This window comes from Chelon labrosus (assembly GCF_963514085.1).
Source record: "Chelon labrosus genome assembly, chromosome: 9".
Lineage (NCBI taxonomy): Eukaryota > Metazoa > Chordata > Actinopteri > Mugiliformes > Mugilidae > Chelon > Chelon labrosus.
This window is the reverse complement of record NC_140359.1, coordinates 20248397-20264651: the sequence shown is the minus strand read 5'-3', so window position 1 is coordinate 20264651 and position 16255 is coordinate 20248397. Positions and strand designations below refer to the sequence as shown.

The 16255-nt window shown below is 43.3% G+C and overlaps 1 protein-coding gene across 1 annotated transcript in view; it reads left to right on the top strand.

Annotated features, from left to right (window-relative positions):
* fbxl17 (F-box and leucine-rich repeat protein 17) overlaps positions 1-13873 on the top strand; it is a 218349-nt gene extending 204476 nt beyond the window's left edge. The window contains exon 11 of the mRNA XM_084551370.1: positions 11709-13873. Within this exon, the coding sequence (XP_084407496.1) occupies positions 11709-11846 (138 nt within the window). The 3' untranslated portion in view covers positions 11847-13873. The remainder of the gene's footprint in view (positions 1-11708) is intronic.
* Positions 13874-16255: the final 2382 nt, after the last annotated feature.

The following is a 16255-nucleotide window of genomic DNA, read 5'->3' as shown; positions in this document are numbered from 1 at the left end:
CCATTAAAAAAAAGTGGAAAACATTATAGAAAGGACAAACTGACCTCCTTCTCGTGGCCTGATCATCATTAGCCTAAGCCTGGCTCACAGATGTGGAGGTACCCTCTGCAATCTGCGTTTGGCTTTTTAAAATAAATATGGTTTCACTCTTTCTATTTCTTCCTATACACCCCCACTCTTCCTCCTCCTAACTTTTTCTCCCCCCACAAAGCTTCCTTCCACGCTAACAGATGGAGTTTGGTTTCAGAGTGGGTCCTGTCAGTCTTGGGCAAATACAGACTTGCGATAACCTTGACACGCGGTTGCGGACAAAGCCGTCAGCTCCGTTCCTCGGCAGCACACCCGGGCCTGTGTAAATTTGTTTGGAATTGTCAAAACGCTGGGAATTTTAATGTAACAGCCTCCCTGAATGTCACAGGACTCAGAAAGTGTAGAATTCATTTAAGAACTGTTAACAGGATCCAGCTGGCCCTGCTCATGTGGAGCAGTGTGAAGGATCGATTTCCCTCGTCACAGTTTACACAAACGTGCTTCCGTACTGTATACATTTAAAAGCCGGGCTGCCTGAATTGGGTGTCCGCTGCTATTTGGCGTGAGTTTTAGACTTTTTTTTTTAATTTTCTTTTACAAAATTCACGACATGTGAGTTAATTCTGTTCGAGTATTATTTTATTTATTCCTTTGCTTTCAGTAGCCGAGCCATGCACGGTGTTAATAGAAAGGAATGTACGTGACACTTTTTCACGTCTGTCTGAAGGATTTCCTTTGTGTCTCAGTGTGTTCATACGCGCTCGAATGCAATGGTGTCCGTGTGTAGCAGTGTGCGTTCTCTGCGAGGAATTTATGTTATTTGCTGTTAACACGGCTCATAATGGAGCATTGAAATCAGAACCCCCGGGCCCGGGCAAACGGCGCGCTCCGCCTGCCTCGAATGATTACACCCCGCTGCCCTCAGGGCCAAATGACCTCGTTCTGACGAGGGGAAAGAATGCGATTGATCCCGGCTTGCCCAAAAATAATCAAATCAATTCATTTGGTCCTCGTTCGGCTACGGCTGTGCCAGTCTTTTGAAGCATTCAGAATGAAGGAAAGAATTTCCTAATCTTCGGGAAAACGGATCCTCTTTGCTGCATATGTCAGTGCTGGCGTCTCAGAAAAGCTCGACTCCCCCCGTTTTTTTTTTTTTTTTGTGTGTGTTAAATGTTAGGTCTTCTCTGTGGGAGGAATACATCTTTCTACGCTTTCACAAACACAATGGAACACGGTGTATTAATCCTGGCTATGAGTCTGAGCTGTTAAATATAGAATCCTGCCCTCAGAGGTGGTTTTATAACCAAAACACTTTCATTCTGTTGTTGGACCGGGCCGACGCAGACACAAACACGCATTAACTTTTCAAACTCGCACAAATTCACCAAACATTTTTTATTTTTTTTTGTTTGGCTAACCGCGACCATGTTTCCGATCACAGGGGCAAGGGTTCAGCGCTGAGCTTTACAGGCGTTCTCTGTTGCCTGGCGGTGTGCAGAGTTACTTATTGCGCTCCTTATCTTGACACTGTTTTCATACGTCGCCTATATGTGTTAAGTTGCTGTTTTCTATAACAGTCCCCCCCCCCCAGCTCAACATTTATGGCCTCCGTCCTCCGTTGATGTATCACTTTGGGGATTTTGATCTTATTCAACCTCGGTGGAATGTTTTCTTGGGAAACGGTTTTCACAGCTTGCTCAAATGTACCGCTTTTTCTTTCTTCCTCTCTTTCCCTCTTCCTTTGTCTCTCTCTTTTTCTCCCCCTCTTCTCCACCCTCACCAAAACTTCCCCCGACTGCGTTTCCACTACTTCATTAGAGTGAAAACAAATGGGCAGTTTCAGGTTGTGAAACAGAGAAGAGAGAAGCAAACTTACGCAGTCAGCATGAAGCCGGACTAGAAAAAATAATGACACTTACTGCTACCGGCCTTCTTCAGGGACAGCTGGTGGAGAAAGTAAGAGTTATCATAGTAATGACGAGATGAGGGGAGGGGAACAGAAAGCAAAACGAAGCCTGGCCTTGAGGACAAAAAAAATAAAAAAAAGATGAAAAATTATTTAACGAATGACAGAAATACAGAGAAAATAGAGGTAAAATTAGATCAAATGAAGCGATAGGGCCCAGTTCCGGCTATTCCCTTTACAAATTGCCCCCGCGAAAAAGTGTTTTGTGTAAGCAGTTTTGAAGTACGTTCCCATTACCTGAACTGAGGCGTTTGGGGAACAGGTATGAGCACTGCTGTACCCCAAGATAGAGCAACCAGACAGACCTTGTTAAAAGAACAGACATCCCAATCAATATGGTCGTTTCACTGGTGCATCCAGCTGCCAGGGACTATACACAGATAGGCACGGCACAGCAATTTGCAGACATAAACAAGGGCCTAATTGTTCAGGGCCTGGAGGTTTGGAGTGAGCAAAACAAAGATGAAGTATGGCGAGGAGTTAGGAGGCATTTTAACTCTCGTTTAGGAAATGAGAGTTTGGGAGTTCGGCAAACTTTCTTTGATGAGTGTTGTTATTGTGAGCGGCAGGGATCCTTAGCTTAAAGGCTTCTAATGCGAAAGGGAATTAGGAGAAAGCTACTGCGGCGGCATCAGGTGTGAGACGGGCAGGTTCTCGGGGTCCCTATTTTCCAGGCTTTGGTCGGACCTGAATGTTCAAAGTGGAGAAAGTAGTTTGAAAGAGTCATTTGCCATTTGTGATTTTCAGTGTAATCTCGGCGCCTCATCCCGCACAGAAGAGCCGTATTGATTGGCGGTCTTAACTGAAGCCACCTCCCGATCATCCCTTCATCTTGTTTCTAAAGGGCAGGAGCAAGGGACAGTGAAGGAGAGAGGGTGAAATAAAGTGAGACGCCGACAGAGTTCACTGAGTATCTGAAGGGAATCTCAGAATTGCCCTTCAACAAAAAAAAAAAAAGTGCACTCATAAACCTGACCTCACCCGACTCACATACACACCTGTGTATTTCTTCCCCTTATTTTTTACCCCCTTCCATCTTTTTTTGCCTTCCCAATTCCTCCCTCCCTTTGCCTCGTTCTCCAAGTTAAGGACAGCCAAGGTTGTTTGAACTTCGGATGCTGCTCACATCTTTTGTTCATTCAATTAGTTCATTCAAGTGCCCCCCTTGTCTGTCTTCCCCCCCTTTTCCTCTCCTCCTCCTCCTCCTCCTCCTCCTCCTCCTCCTCCTCCAGGGCTGTTTACTCACCACTAGTGAGGTCAACATAATCTCATGGAGTCATGGGCAGACGGTAGACAACACTCAGTTGGGCCCGGATACTCAGACTTGCCAATCCTCATATGTTTTTGTGCAGTAATTACTGTTTGGCTCAAAACGTTATTTTTTTTTTCCCCCGTCTCCCAGACAGTGAGAGACAGCAGGTGGTCACATCCCATTTTTAGCCTGCGGGCTCAGTGTCTGACTGTGCTGGTGATGAATTAGCTATTTAATGCTAATGACAATGTAGCTCCCCTCGCTGAACGCTACGTCCGTATGAATTTAACACATCCAGACCAGCTCGGGAAATTTCGGAGCGGATCGATTAAGCCTCTGATTGATGTCTAGCTCTGTAATCGATTGGAAACCGAGTAGCCGATGAGAGTTAAAGCGTTGAATAAGTGTAGCCAGAAATAAGGCACCTATGAGATGGGACAGGTCAGTTAAGAACTATTTACCACCCAGGAAGTAAAACACAGTGTTTTGTTGAGCTTTTAAATACTGACAACCTTTAATTTTATTCATCAGAATAATCTCATAAACTCAGGGAAATCAGCCTACAGTAGGGACAGCTTGGGATCACTGACTTTTGCTCTCTGATTCGTTTGTAACCCGATTCACAGATTTCATCTGCGATCTCCTCGCTCTGGAGAGTCGCTATGAATTTTGTATCACGGGGCTCTTTGAAAGGACAGGGCCAAGCTGTCCTCGTTATTTATTTGTTTATTTATTTATTTATTTTGAAGAACAAGGGAGTCATGCGAGGCAAAAAATAAAAAATAAAAAATTCAACACAGTACCTCTGTTGTGATTATCATGAAGGAATTCTGCTTGGGTTTGACCTTTCGGTAAGCCGCTGTGGAATCTGTGTTTGTGAAGGAGGGCGGCACAGTGGTGGTTAGCACCGATGCCTCACAGCAAGAAGGCTCTGGGTTCAAATCCATCGGCCAAATGGGGGCCTCCCCATGTGGAGCCTGCATGGTTCCCCCCATGTCCGTATGCCGCCACGCCACCCAAAAGACATGCCCGTAAGGTTAATTGGTGATTCTGATTGGACCGTAGGTGTGAGTGTGAATGGTTGTCTGTCCCTCTGTGTTAGCCCTGCGATAAACTGGGAACCTGTCCAGGGCGTACCCCACCCGATGACAACCAGGATAGGTGCCGGCCCCCCAAGCCACTACAGAAAATGGATGAATGAATGAATGTTTGTACTCACGTTTTTGTCTCTATGCCGCAATATCTCTGTTTCTTTGTGCTTTTCAGTTATCTGTATCTGTATTTAACTGGATTACTGTAAAATTACCGTGTTGGGGATATTAAAATGATAGAAAATAATATCTTGATTCTCCGTTACAGCAATTAGAATCCATCCGATACTTGAATTCACCATGCCGCATCAAATTTGGGGAACAGGCACATGGTTTAATTAGACCAAACACTTCACAGCTCGCACTCCGTCTTGCCTCAAAAACACACTTACACCTGATCAGGCGCGGCGTGTCGGACATAGTAACACCCAAGGCAATGCAACGAGATACGGCGAGGACCCAAATTAAACTGAATATAATTTGGGCCCAGACTGAATCGAGCCCGAGATCTTCATTACTAGAAATTTAGTCGACACATGAGAACGTCTACATTAGGCCACGGATACGGTTTCACTGTGTGGTACAGGTGGATACGTGATATCTCCAAAAGCCTAATCTTATCCGTAAGACAAAAGTTGCATGTGGTTGCGTCATCCTTTGCTCCTGAGGTTAGATAGTTGTCTTTGTCACCTCAGCATTTCCCAGTTTAATTAGCTTTACTTTGGTTCCCCCTCATAGATTAATCTGTGATAGCGTTTTTTTTTTTTTCCCCCCATGATTTCTTTTCCGAGACAAACAAATAAATTGTGGAAAGCCTCCTGAGTTATGGTATGTTTTCCTCCAGCCTGCAGAGATAAGAAGGCCAGCACACATAGAGAGAGGGAGAGGGGGATTGGGCTGAGCCTTGTACACATTCCTTAAGTTACTTTTGTCACGCGTGATGGAGTGTGGGGTTTACAAACCTGGCCTCCAGAACCTCTTTCTCTGACCCTGTTCAGTTGAACCCCCATTCCTCTTTGTGTGTGTGCGTGTGTACATACTGACACCCTGCTTTTCAGTTCTGCTGCTGTCTGATATTGTGCAGGGATGAGGAGGACCAGACCTTAGTTGTCGCAAGCGGTGCCTTTCCACGCCGAAAAGCAGTCTATTCCTTAAGCCTCCGCGCCAATGCATCAATTGTTCGTTTAGAATTATTGAATCTCGCGTAAGATTGCAAGCAAACTCTTCTCGGTGTCTGAACTCTTGAAATATACTTCTCTTTCCCACCCATTCCTTTCTCCTTCCTTCCTCTCCTTATCGGAGTCGGTAAACTATCTTTCAGTTGTCCAGTTACTCGTTTAGAAACTTTACAACTGGGGCTTTTCTCCGAGCAGTTTAAGGAAGGCTATAAATCTGGCTTGTTTAAACCCAGACTCCTTTAAGCCGTGTTTTACTAAGACCTGATGCACGGCATTCTTCTGCTGCCCAAACAGGCTTTTTAAACATTTACCCCAAATGTATTTACTGGTTGACTGATACGCTGTCTTCATGGGAGTAGACAGGTAACGGGGGTATTTGTCTCTCTTTATGGGCCAAGGACTAGCAATGGCTGCCACATGGCCAAAGAAAATGAGGGGAGCAAAGAAGAAATAAAGGAAGGAGAAGGAACCCTGCAGACCTGCTCTGAATTTAATGAAAAGTCTGAGGAAATAAAACATTTTTTTATATACATATAGATAAAAAAAAATGGACCATGGAATATATTTTGGTTTGAAATCTCCCTATGTATTCATTTAAATTGTTGTGTGCGTCAGTAGTCTGTGTTTTATTTCTTTCCCAGGCTCATTGTTGCTGTGGATTTTGGACCATATATATATATTTTTTTAGGCTATTTCTTAAACTATCTCCCTCTCCATTTATTCCATTTCCCTTTCCTAAAAGCTGAGAGATGATGGTGTTCTCACCACGATGGTCTAATATGATATGCATCTTCATGTTTGTGTATCAGATTATCGATTTACAGCCTTGTCCTTCGTTCTTCCAGCTGAGAATGTGCACTGCCGCGGCATCAGTCACCTTTACGACGTGTTTTACTGTGCTGCTTACGAGGAGAATGCCCTGTGTTTGCAGTAAATGTATATTTTACGTGGTGATAGAGTGCATTTGCATCAGAGGATTAGGCTTAAAAAAAGGGGGTCTCACTGTGAGCACACGAGAGCATTACAGGAGAGAGCGGAGGTCAGCTCGGGAACTCACTGTCACTAACGTTCAGCCGTCTCTTTCGCTATACAACATGCGTTTTCCCGAACAACGTATCAAACATACGTCCTTTTTGTTTTTTCCTCCATCCCTCTCTCGCCCTCTTGTAAACCCTGACAACAGCACATTTGCCGTCAGGATGAATTACACCGCACTTAGATCCAGAGGGCAACATCTTTGAAGTTAAAATGGGGGAAAATATCATAAGTATAGGCTTCGGTCCAGATAGCTGTGGCCGCTCTCCCAGATGCTTCTCAAAGATTAGAATCATCAGTGAGTAGCGATCTGCTCCATCATATGGCTCGCCTACAGACTTGGCAGCAGGTCTGAGGGAGAGCTGGTGTAGCATGGTGCACCGGATCAGGACTGTATGGGGTTAAAGAATGAAAATGAAATCCCTCACGTGCCGTGTATCTGAAGCACTGTTCGAGTCAATACGGCCCCGACTGTTTTCTGATAGCATTTGTTAAGCTGATGTTGCCTAGCAACAAAATATCATTAAGAACCATTTTGCCCAGTAACAAAGTTCCACTCGAGGAGGAGGAAACGGCTGAATCACTGGTTTGAAGGAGTCGGTGTGGCGCAGCTGTAACCGGAGCCCTCGCGTCTCTTACCAAGCAGTTAAACTACAGTATTTGGTCTGACCTTCGCGCCTAGCGTCAGAACTGAGCCGCAAATACCAAGCAGGTGTGGTGATGTCATCAGATTTCGCTCAGCATGCCGCAGAGCCACGCAAAGGGCACGCGGGCTTGTCCAAATCCGGAGACTTTCTTTTACAGAAGGCTGTTGTTTTGGAGGCATGATAAGTCTGAAAGCGACTGTCGCTGCCAGGCTGGTGGAGGGGAACAGAGTTACTGGATGCTTTGGATGCCTCTGCTGACTGATTTCCTGTCAATGTGATTTTCTGATTAGCCGCATTAAGCCGCTTTTAAAACGAGCAGTGGCACTGAGCACGTCATTCCGAGGTACTAGTTGATTAAAATAAATCTCAAACCAGGTACAAGTAATTTCTGTGATTTGTTACACAACTTAATAACAAAGCTGATGAGGAGATTTTTTTCTTCCAACTTAATTGGCCTGTCGACCATCGCGAGGCATTTAGAATTCCTACCATTCGATGCCTGTTTTATGTAATTACATTTCAAAACGTTTTTTTTTTTTAAAAAAACGACACTAATGGTTTCCAAGACATACAGTATTACCATAAAGTTCAGCGCAGGTCAGTCTGTTCATGATTTCCATCAAAGCAATCTTGTCGCGGCCCAGACGTTTAGCGTTGCCACAACCGGCAATTAGGAAATGATTCAGCATTTTGATTGGGCGCCGTGTTGTGTGTGCCATGTTTGCTCAGCAAGTGGAGCGGCGCCAAATTAGCATTAATGAATGTTATGGCCTCCCATCAGCTTGACAGGTCTATTCTTTAGATCTGTTTTAATTGTAATTAAGGCCTGATTAACGAGCGGGGGGGATGTTTCATCCTCTTTTTAAGAATATAGCATAATATGTTATGAAGGCAATCAAGGGTTTGTCATTTTATCTGTTAATGAGGCTAAGCCGTATGTCATAACAAACTCAACTCTTGTCTGGAGTAGGAGCCTTTGGAGGCCTTGGTTAAGCTGCTCTCCGTGAAGGCATTACACACCCACCTTTGTTGGGTAATTGCAGGTTTGTCTGCTTCATATCTGGTCTAGCAAGTTGTTGCATCTCTCCCTCTCTACAAGTTTTAATTTAAAAAGGGTCATTTCAGATATTGAATGTAATTATTATTATTCTAAAATATTTCAGCTATTGAAAGAACTCAAAACCATATGTTCATTTATTGGAGCCAAACTTGTTGAAAAGCCTTAGTCAGTGAAAAGCTCTCACGCGCTTTTGTGTGCCAGTAATGTAGTCAAAGACCTGGGTTAAATCCCAAAAGAGGCAAAGTCTAGATCAGTGTTTGCTTATGAATGATAATCAGTGTTCAGGATTAACACATACTCCATCTGTTGTCTTTGCCGACAGGTGTTTTTAGCTCGTCAAAAAACTCTAATTAGTCAAGATTTCATACAAATGTACCCGAATTGTGAAAAATCTGCAAGAGAAACAGCAAATTAATTCACATTGCCATGCAACGCTTTGGTGTGAACAGTAGAAGGTGGGCGCATCGGGACGAAGAGTTGTTGGTGGTGCCATATCCCCAGTTGGATGCCATTAAATTACTGCAAATAAAAACATAATTAAAACAATTCCAGTGAAACCTCCAGCGGATGAAAGTTTTTTTTTATGAAAATCTTACTTTGATGTTTCATTTAGTATCATCAGGTGTGCGTCTCATTGGTCCCACATTCATTCTTCAGCATGTCGTAAAGCGTCGCAAAGAGAAAAGAGCACCATCGTACAGCAAAATCCACACAACTCCACAGTTCCAGTGGTCATTTCCACTCAGATTTTCAAATTGAAAATATGCATGAAAACAGGTGGATGGAAACACACACACACTGTAGCCATAAACGGTCCTTAGTGGGTTACTTTTGGCCCTGCCGATGAGTCTCATATATTTCAGGACTCTGCAGGGATTCTTTGATTTTTATATCCCGCTTCACGAGAAGAAACCTTCCAGTTAAAATAGGTCTCATTTTTATGCCCGTGTTGCCAATAGATCTGCTTCACACGATTGATTGAATCCACCTAGCAGACGACTAATAATGGGAATTGTTTAAGGTGATAACTTGAAACAGCGTTTTACTGATTGTGATCTTTCTGAGCCATTCGGTTTGTTTTTTTTTGGACAGAAGGGTAACAACATCGTGATCTGAGCACCATAGAGTTTAATTTGTTTACATCAAAATGGCTCTGATTGGTTGTAGGACTATCCAGTTGCAATCTCTGTATCGATTGAAACACGGCCGGTAATGAAACCCAAATGGGGCGTTATGTAATATTCCGATAAAGACTGAGTCTGGCTACGTCAGGGTATTTTTGTCATCTGTATTTTTTATTTACTTTTTAAACAGTTCCCCTTTTATCCTCTAATTTAATGCACCTTTCGAGGAGTTGAAGTGTCAGCGAATCATTTCAAAGCCCTTGGAGTTTTTTTTTTAATGTCTTTTCTCTTCAATGCTGACAGAAGCAGAGAGATCTGAACTATTTTTGTCTCTTCCTCTCAAACATTTCAGATCCGAAACAGAGAAACTAATGAAAATCAGAAAGCCGGTTGGACCCTGTGCTTCTGATTTTATCTTTTTTCACATCCACTGGCACCGCAGAAGAGTCTGTTGAGCCTCTGTGTGTTTGCATCAAGTACCTGAACTTCAACCCCCTGTTCCCTCCTTGCGAATCAAAGGGAAACCTAACAAGCCTTTTATTCTCTTTGTATTCACTTCTTCTTCTGTGGAAAGTTTCCACCTTCTTTCTGTGACTCGAGAGACACTGTTGCTCTGTCTCCTCAAGCGCACTTAGTTCTCTCTGATTGTGCCGGTTTCATCCTGACCATCTTTTTGTGCACCCGAACATTTATTTTCTCAATTTCTCCACTTGACAAGGAAGTGCTGATACCTACTATTAAAGAAATTACGCTCAATGGAGAGAAAGAAAGAGCTGACAGCCGAAACGGATCACAACCTGAGCAAGAGCCAGGGAACTCTGACCGTGCGCGGCTTTTCTTCCAGAAATCACAGAAACTAAAGCGCTTTCGGGCGAAGAGCTCGGGGGAAACTGTGAAGCATTTTGTCATTGCTTTGGCAACAACGGGGCGACTGTGTCCTCAACATGTGTGTGAGTGTTTATACATCATTTCCCCTGGAAAGTGTCATGCTCGCGGGTGGGCGGGGGGTTGGTTCTGGGTGGGTTGCAGTTAACCCCTCAAGGTCTCCAGGGTTACTCTGCTTCTGCTCTTTGTCAGATTCTCAGGCTTTCTCACTCTTGGCTCTCAAGTGATGGTCTGACAGAGTGTTAGACTGGCAAAGAAGTGCCGGAGTGGCTATTAGCCGCTTGTCTTTCTAGTCCTCTGAGAACATGAAGGCCTCATTAGCCCGGTGAGCTCAGCTGTCTGCTGAAGCTAAACCCATCGCCACAGTCCAGATGGGTGTGTATGTGTGCATATGTGCTTTTAAAGAAATGGCCTATCCCTCGTATTAGTCTAGTGCTCTTAGTTTAGTGCATCACTTTCGCAGGGCACTAAGTTCAGTCTGTGTCTCTGATTGTTGTAATAAGGCATCGTAATGCGATGCAGAGACTGTGGATGGATTTTTTATTTTGAAATCTTAGTTTATTTATAGACCTAAAGCAGTATTTATTTTAGATTCATGTAGTTTTAAGCTGTTCTTAATAAATATACTCAGGACTTCCTGCTCTGAAAGATTACTGAATGTTTCCAAAATGAAGTGCTTGATTGGTTTACCACAGGGCTGGATAATGGACTTCATTTATGTAATTGCAAAATGTCATCAAACGTTCGTCTGCCTAAACGATGCTAATATCGTATCGTTCCTATAAATTATAAATGTAAAGTAGCAGTATTGTTTTCTTAAAATATGGAAACCAAACCTGCTGCGGAGCCTTAGGAACATGAACGTGGAAAAACACGTTACAGAGTTTACTTAAAAGTTAATGCAAGGCTTCACAGGCCTGACTGACACAAAGGTGGACGTCTTCCAGAGTTAGTTCGAAAATTCCCTGCTGTCCTCTGTTGCAATCCCTCCACTGCAGCCCAGCGCCGAAGTAATCAAACCGTAATCAAACGGGACAGAACGTGTGAGAGGAGAAATGTGTTCTCACTCATTTGTTCACTCTTGACCTTGAAAAACACTTGAACATAAAGGAGATCAGCTTCCTCGCTTGTTCCGGAGCTTTGGGTTTTTTAATCAGCAGAGGCAGATTTGTACTCATCATGGAAGGGTAAATATTTAAACTTTCCACACTAGTTTTCAGCCAACAATCAATGAGAAGTTGAAGAATTTGGAATAGTGGTTAATGATTTGAACATTCACAGCTCCGTGACAACTGAGCGTCTGCTAATGAAGATAAGTCGCACCCACTGGAAAGCAAATATACCTGGAGTTAAACATGATCACAATTAGTGTTAAATGTGTTTTTATTGGAGGTGCGACGACGTGTTATGTCAACGGCTTTGTGCGTGTGCTCGTTGCAGGTGAACGAGGAGACCGTGGAGAGGCTGGTCGTCCAGTACCCTCACATTGTGTTCAGCACGGTGATGCAGGACTGCAAGAGAACCCTGGAGAGAGCTTATCAAATGGGCTGGAGCCCCAACACGTCGAACACTTCGTAGCTACTGCTGGATCACACACACACACACACACACACACACACACACACACACAAACACGCACACAAACACACGGCTACACAGAGGTCCTTTTTTGTATACAGATCCCCATACACAATAAGTGCAGCTCGGTCATGTTTGCTTCTCATTCACTGTTCAACCTGCATGTGATTATGTAGCTAGACACTTCCAGACGAACGTTCAGTCCATCAGCAGTTTCATCTGAAGCAAATATCTCCTGTTTTAGAACGGTGTTTTATAACTAGAAGTCATACATCTTTCAGTTTTAGGTTGCAGCCAAAAACTGAATCGTTGCTGTCGTCATTGGAAATGAGTTGGATTACATTCAACGACGACACGTCCGATCAGACACGTGTCCTCCGTCTGATCAGAGCCTCGAGGGGCTCGTTTGTTTTGGTGCAAAGCAGTGCACTAACAAGTGTTGTTTGAAATCTGCTATAAGTGAAGTTTAAGAGTATTAAGACCTTTTAAATCCCCTGCTTAGGTGGAGTAGAGGTAAAGGTGTAAGAAGGGGTTTTGAATATATCAAAGACCCCAAAAAAAAAAAAAGTGTCATTAAAATGATTGGATGGTTGGACCTGAATTATTTTTAATTAAAATAAAAAATGATTTAAATAATTTTTTCCCAACTGGAACCGGTGAGGCGTCCACGTCCTCCAAAACTGAACTCCACTGCTGCGGTGAGATTTCACAAGAGGCAGCAGAGACTCTGAGATCAGGAGGCCTCTCACCGGACCACTTCTGAACCGCGAGGGCTTCGCACCTCGCTCGAGGCATTTTGAGAAATTTTCTGATGTTTATTTTGCCCAGTTGGAACATTTTTTTCTTCCTCTCTTGGATGTTCAGTGCAGTGTTAAAGGCATTCGTTGGGACTTGCGGACGTGGTGAGATCGTTGACAAGGATCCGTGTGGAAGGACAGAGCTCTTCGCTGTGACTCAATATGCACATTGTTGTCGGGGGGGGGAGAAAAAAAAAATAAAGATTCGGGCCAGACGCCGTCAAATCTCTGGCAAACGTGTGGCAGGAAAATGGCATTGATGATGTTTCAGTGGCGCATGTTTACATTGAGATCCTTACCTTATTTTTACAGCTAGATATGGAGCACTTACAATGTAAATCACCATGCGTTTGAGTTGGGATTAATGCTCCGTTTATTGCCATGCGTAGATTTACCTTTGACTGAGCATCACCTTGAGTCATTACTGAATGAAATCAGACAGTGCTTGAAATAGAAGTTGCCTTTACGTAAAAATCCCGGGTCGTATTATCAGAATATCCACAGCCACCTTGAAGACAGGTAAGAAGAAGCCTTAAGTGGTTATTAATTGCGACCCAATCAGCAACCACCGGAAGTCGACCCAGAATTAACTATAGAAATATTTATCTGAAACCATATTCCTGTCTTTTGATCTGATATATACATATATATATATGAATAAATAATGTGTGGGAATTACTTAGAATAATATTGGTTTTGATCATATACTTGTAACATTAGCTATGTAGCAACGGAGCGAGCGGTTTATATTTCCTAGTGGTGTAGGACGTGAAGAAAAAAAATCTGGTTCGGATGAGTAGACGCTGGCGGGCGAGAGTTGATCACCGTTTTTCATCTGTTCTATAGAAAATGCATTAGTGTACAGTTTAACATGCAAATAACCAGGGTATTTTTCTATGGTGTGAACCAGCTCTGGGCTCCACACACTGTCAACCAGATACGAACAATGCCTGACTGAGCTTAGAGTTTTGAGTAGAACTGTAAAAACCTTCCACCTTGTATTGAGATTTTGGACTATTAAAAACATTCGTTTTTCCCTTGTCAGGATTTGTAGGTGAAGAGTTTCTCGCTCGGCCTGTGTTTTTTTTTGTTTTTTTTTCTGTTTCTGTTCTTTTGTAATCCCCCATATGCACTTTCTTCTCCGCTAGATGTTGACACACTTGATTCCTGATTTGTTAAGGCAACCGTAAATGACTGGATTTACATAAAGATGAATAAAACACTACTACTTCAAGCGTTTTTTTTTTTTTTTTTTTTTCTTTCCTATTTTCTTTCAGTATGTGTGGAATTGAGGCCCGGAGAGGAATATTCAGAATGACAGTGGAATATGTTTCTGCTCATTTTACATCATCTGTGGACCACTTAAACATTTTCCCTCCAGGATTTCCAGACTTTTTTATTGCATCCATTGCATTTCAACACAGAGACCATAATAACCATAATGGTAGACGCGGCGAAATTCAACAGGGATGACATCTGTGATCTCAGGTAAAATGCAAATACGGATACCAGCATGTTTTTCATCACCACCAAAGGCCTTGGAATGCACGAGTTCGACACACTGAAGCCTCTGTATTGTTAGAAATAAAGATGTTTTCCTCAGATACCCATGCACTGATAGCGTCTTTTCTTTTAAGCGCGACGACACAACAGTCACCCTGCATTTCCATGAAGGCGCTCTTCCAAGGTTAGAACTATTTACAATCACAGGAGTTTCACATCTGAGACAAAGTGAGGAGATATCAGCTTGCTGCCCAGCAAGACGCCAAAGGCCTCAAAGAGGTAAAAAGCTGTCACTCAATATGTCCCCCAGTCTTTGTACCTTTCAAGTGCCTGTTTTACTGTTCGGTGTGTTTGTGTTGTTTCATGTCTGGCGATCAAACGTAGGAGATGGCATCAAACAGGAAACGAAGGTTGGTTCTTCCCAGATAGATTCTTTGTGTTGTCAAGACAGTTTGTGTCAACTTGAGGTTCACTTGAATTATGTCTCCAGCTTTTAAGAAAAAGCACTAAACAGCTGATACATCTAATATTAAGTTGTACAGATATAAACCTATGGTATGTGTAGAGATAAGTGAGTATTAAAGGGTGTTAAAGGGTGGCCACAACATTAAAACCACTGACAGGAGAAGTAAATAACATTGACCGTCTTGTGACAGTTCAGTGTTCTGCTGGGAAACTTTTGGACCTGGCATTCATGTGGATGTTACTTAGACATGTACCACCCACCTAGACCCAGACCAGGCACTCCCACCCCATAGCGATGACATTCCTTGATGGCAGCAGTCTGACACAGACACACACACAAAAACAGTTTAGGAACAACTCAAGAAACATGAAGAACAGCACAAGGTGTTGACCTGTCCTCCAAATTCACTAGATCCCAAAGTGATCAAGTATCTGAGGGATGATCCACAGAGACCGCTCCCCTTAAACCATAGGACCCAAAGGCCCCCAGTAACAACATTCTGTTGCCAGACACCGCAGGACACCCTCAGAAGGCCCATGTCCATTCTTCGTTATGATGAGTCACAACTGTTTGAAGTAACAGGGTAGACCTACACAATATTAGGAAGGTGGTCATTATGTTATGCCTGATCGGTGTACATTTTCTACTGTAACACGTCAAACATTGCTGACGGAATAGAAACTTTGACACCCGTGCAATCTCTTACAATAAGTACTACCTTGGTGGACCTCTAATTTTCAACTTTTTCTCGGTCTCAGAAATGCTCCGGTGTGTTTTAAGGCTTTCATTTGCGGTTTTGAACTCGATCGTATTGAAAAGTTTCCCTCGTACCTTCCCCAATCTTTTATTATAACCTTCACAGGGTGGCGTTTGTCACAGTAATGGTCCATTGTGTCGGATCACAATAGATTTCACAAGCGTTCATTATATATTGCCCTCCGCCTGTAACTGTGCGGCGAAACTCACAGCAGAGGACTAAAATGGTGTGTGAAACGTGCTTGAAACGTGTAATTGTAAATATGAAACAAAGGGTTATATCACTTTCAGACTCTCTGACATTTTCTTCAAATGCTGCCGTTTGGATAAAGGTTGCGTTTGTACGGGAAAAATGTAAAAGGTTGAATAGATTTTTATTAGATACTTGGTTATTTGGAGGAATGCTGATCGTAAGTCGCTAGCTCGAGTATAATCACAGACGTTGCCATTGTGTGTGTACTAACCCCTTGTTCGAGATGGTGAAGCTATGTCTTTCTGTAACTGGTTGCTTCATTTGATCCTGGGATCCACCAAAGTCCTACAGCTGTGGCTCCTTCATAGAGACATCTGGACGACTCCTTCGGTCTCTTGTACTACCTTGGCCCTCCTTGCTGTGTTCTGCATCCGTAACAGACCTTCTGATTTCAGAAAGACAAGGTTTTTTTAATATTTCAGCTACAAATGAGGCTCATCTCCCCACACTCCGCTCCCATTTCTCTCCTGGGTAAATTATGCAGCCAGCCGAATTTTACTGCCGCCAATTAGTGCCTTCACAAATGTGAGTGTATGCCATCGATTCTCTTGCTGATTGAGGTAGATTCCATCAGTGGCTCACACTCCTTGGACTCCTGCAATATTCATCAAGGTGGAAGGCCGGCACTTAGATG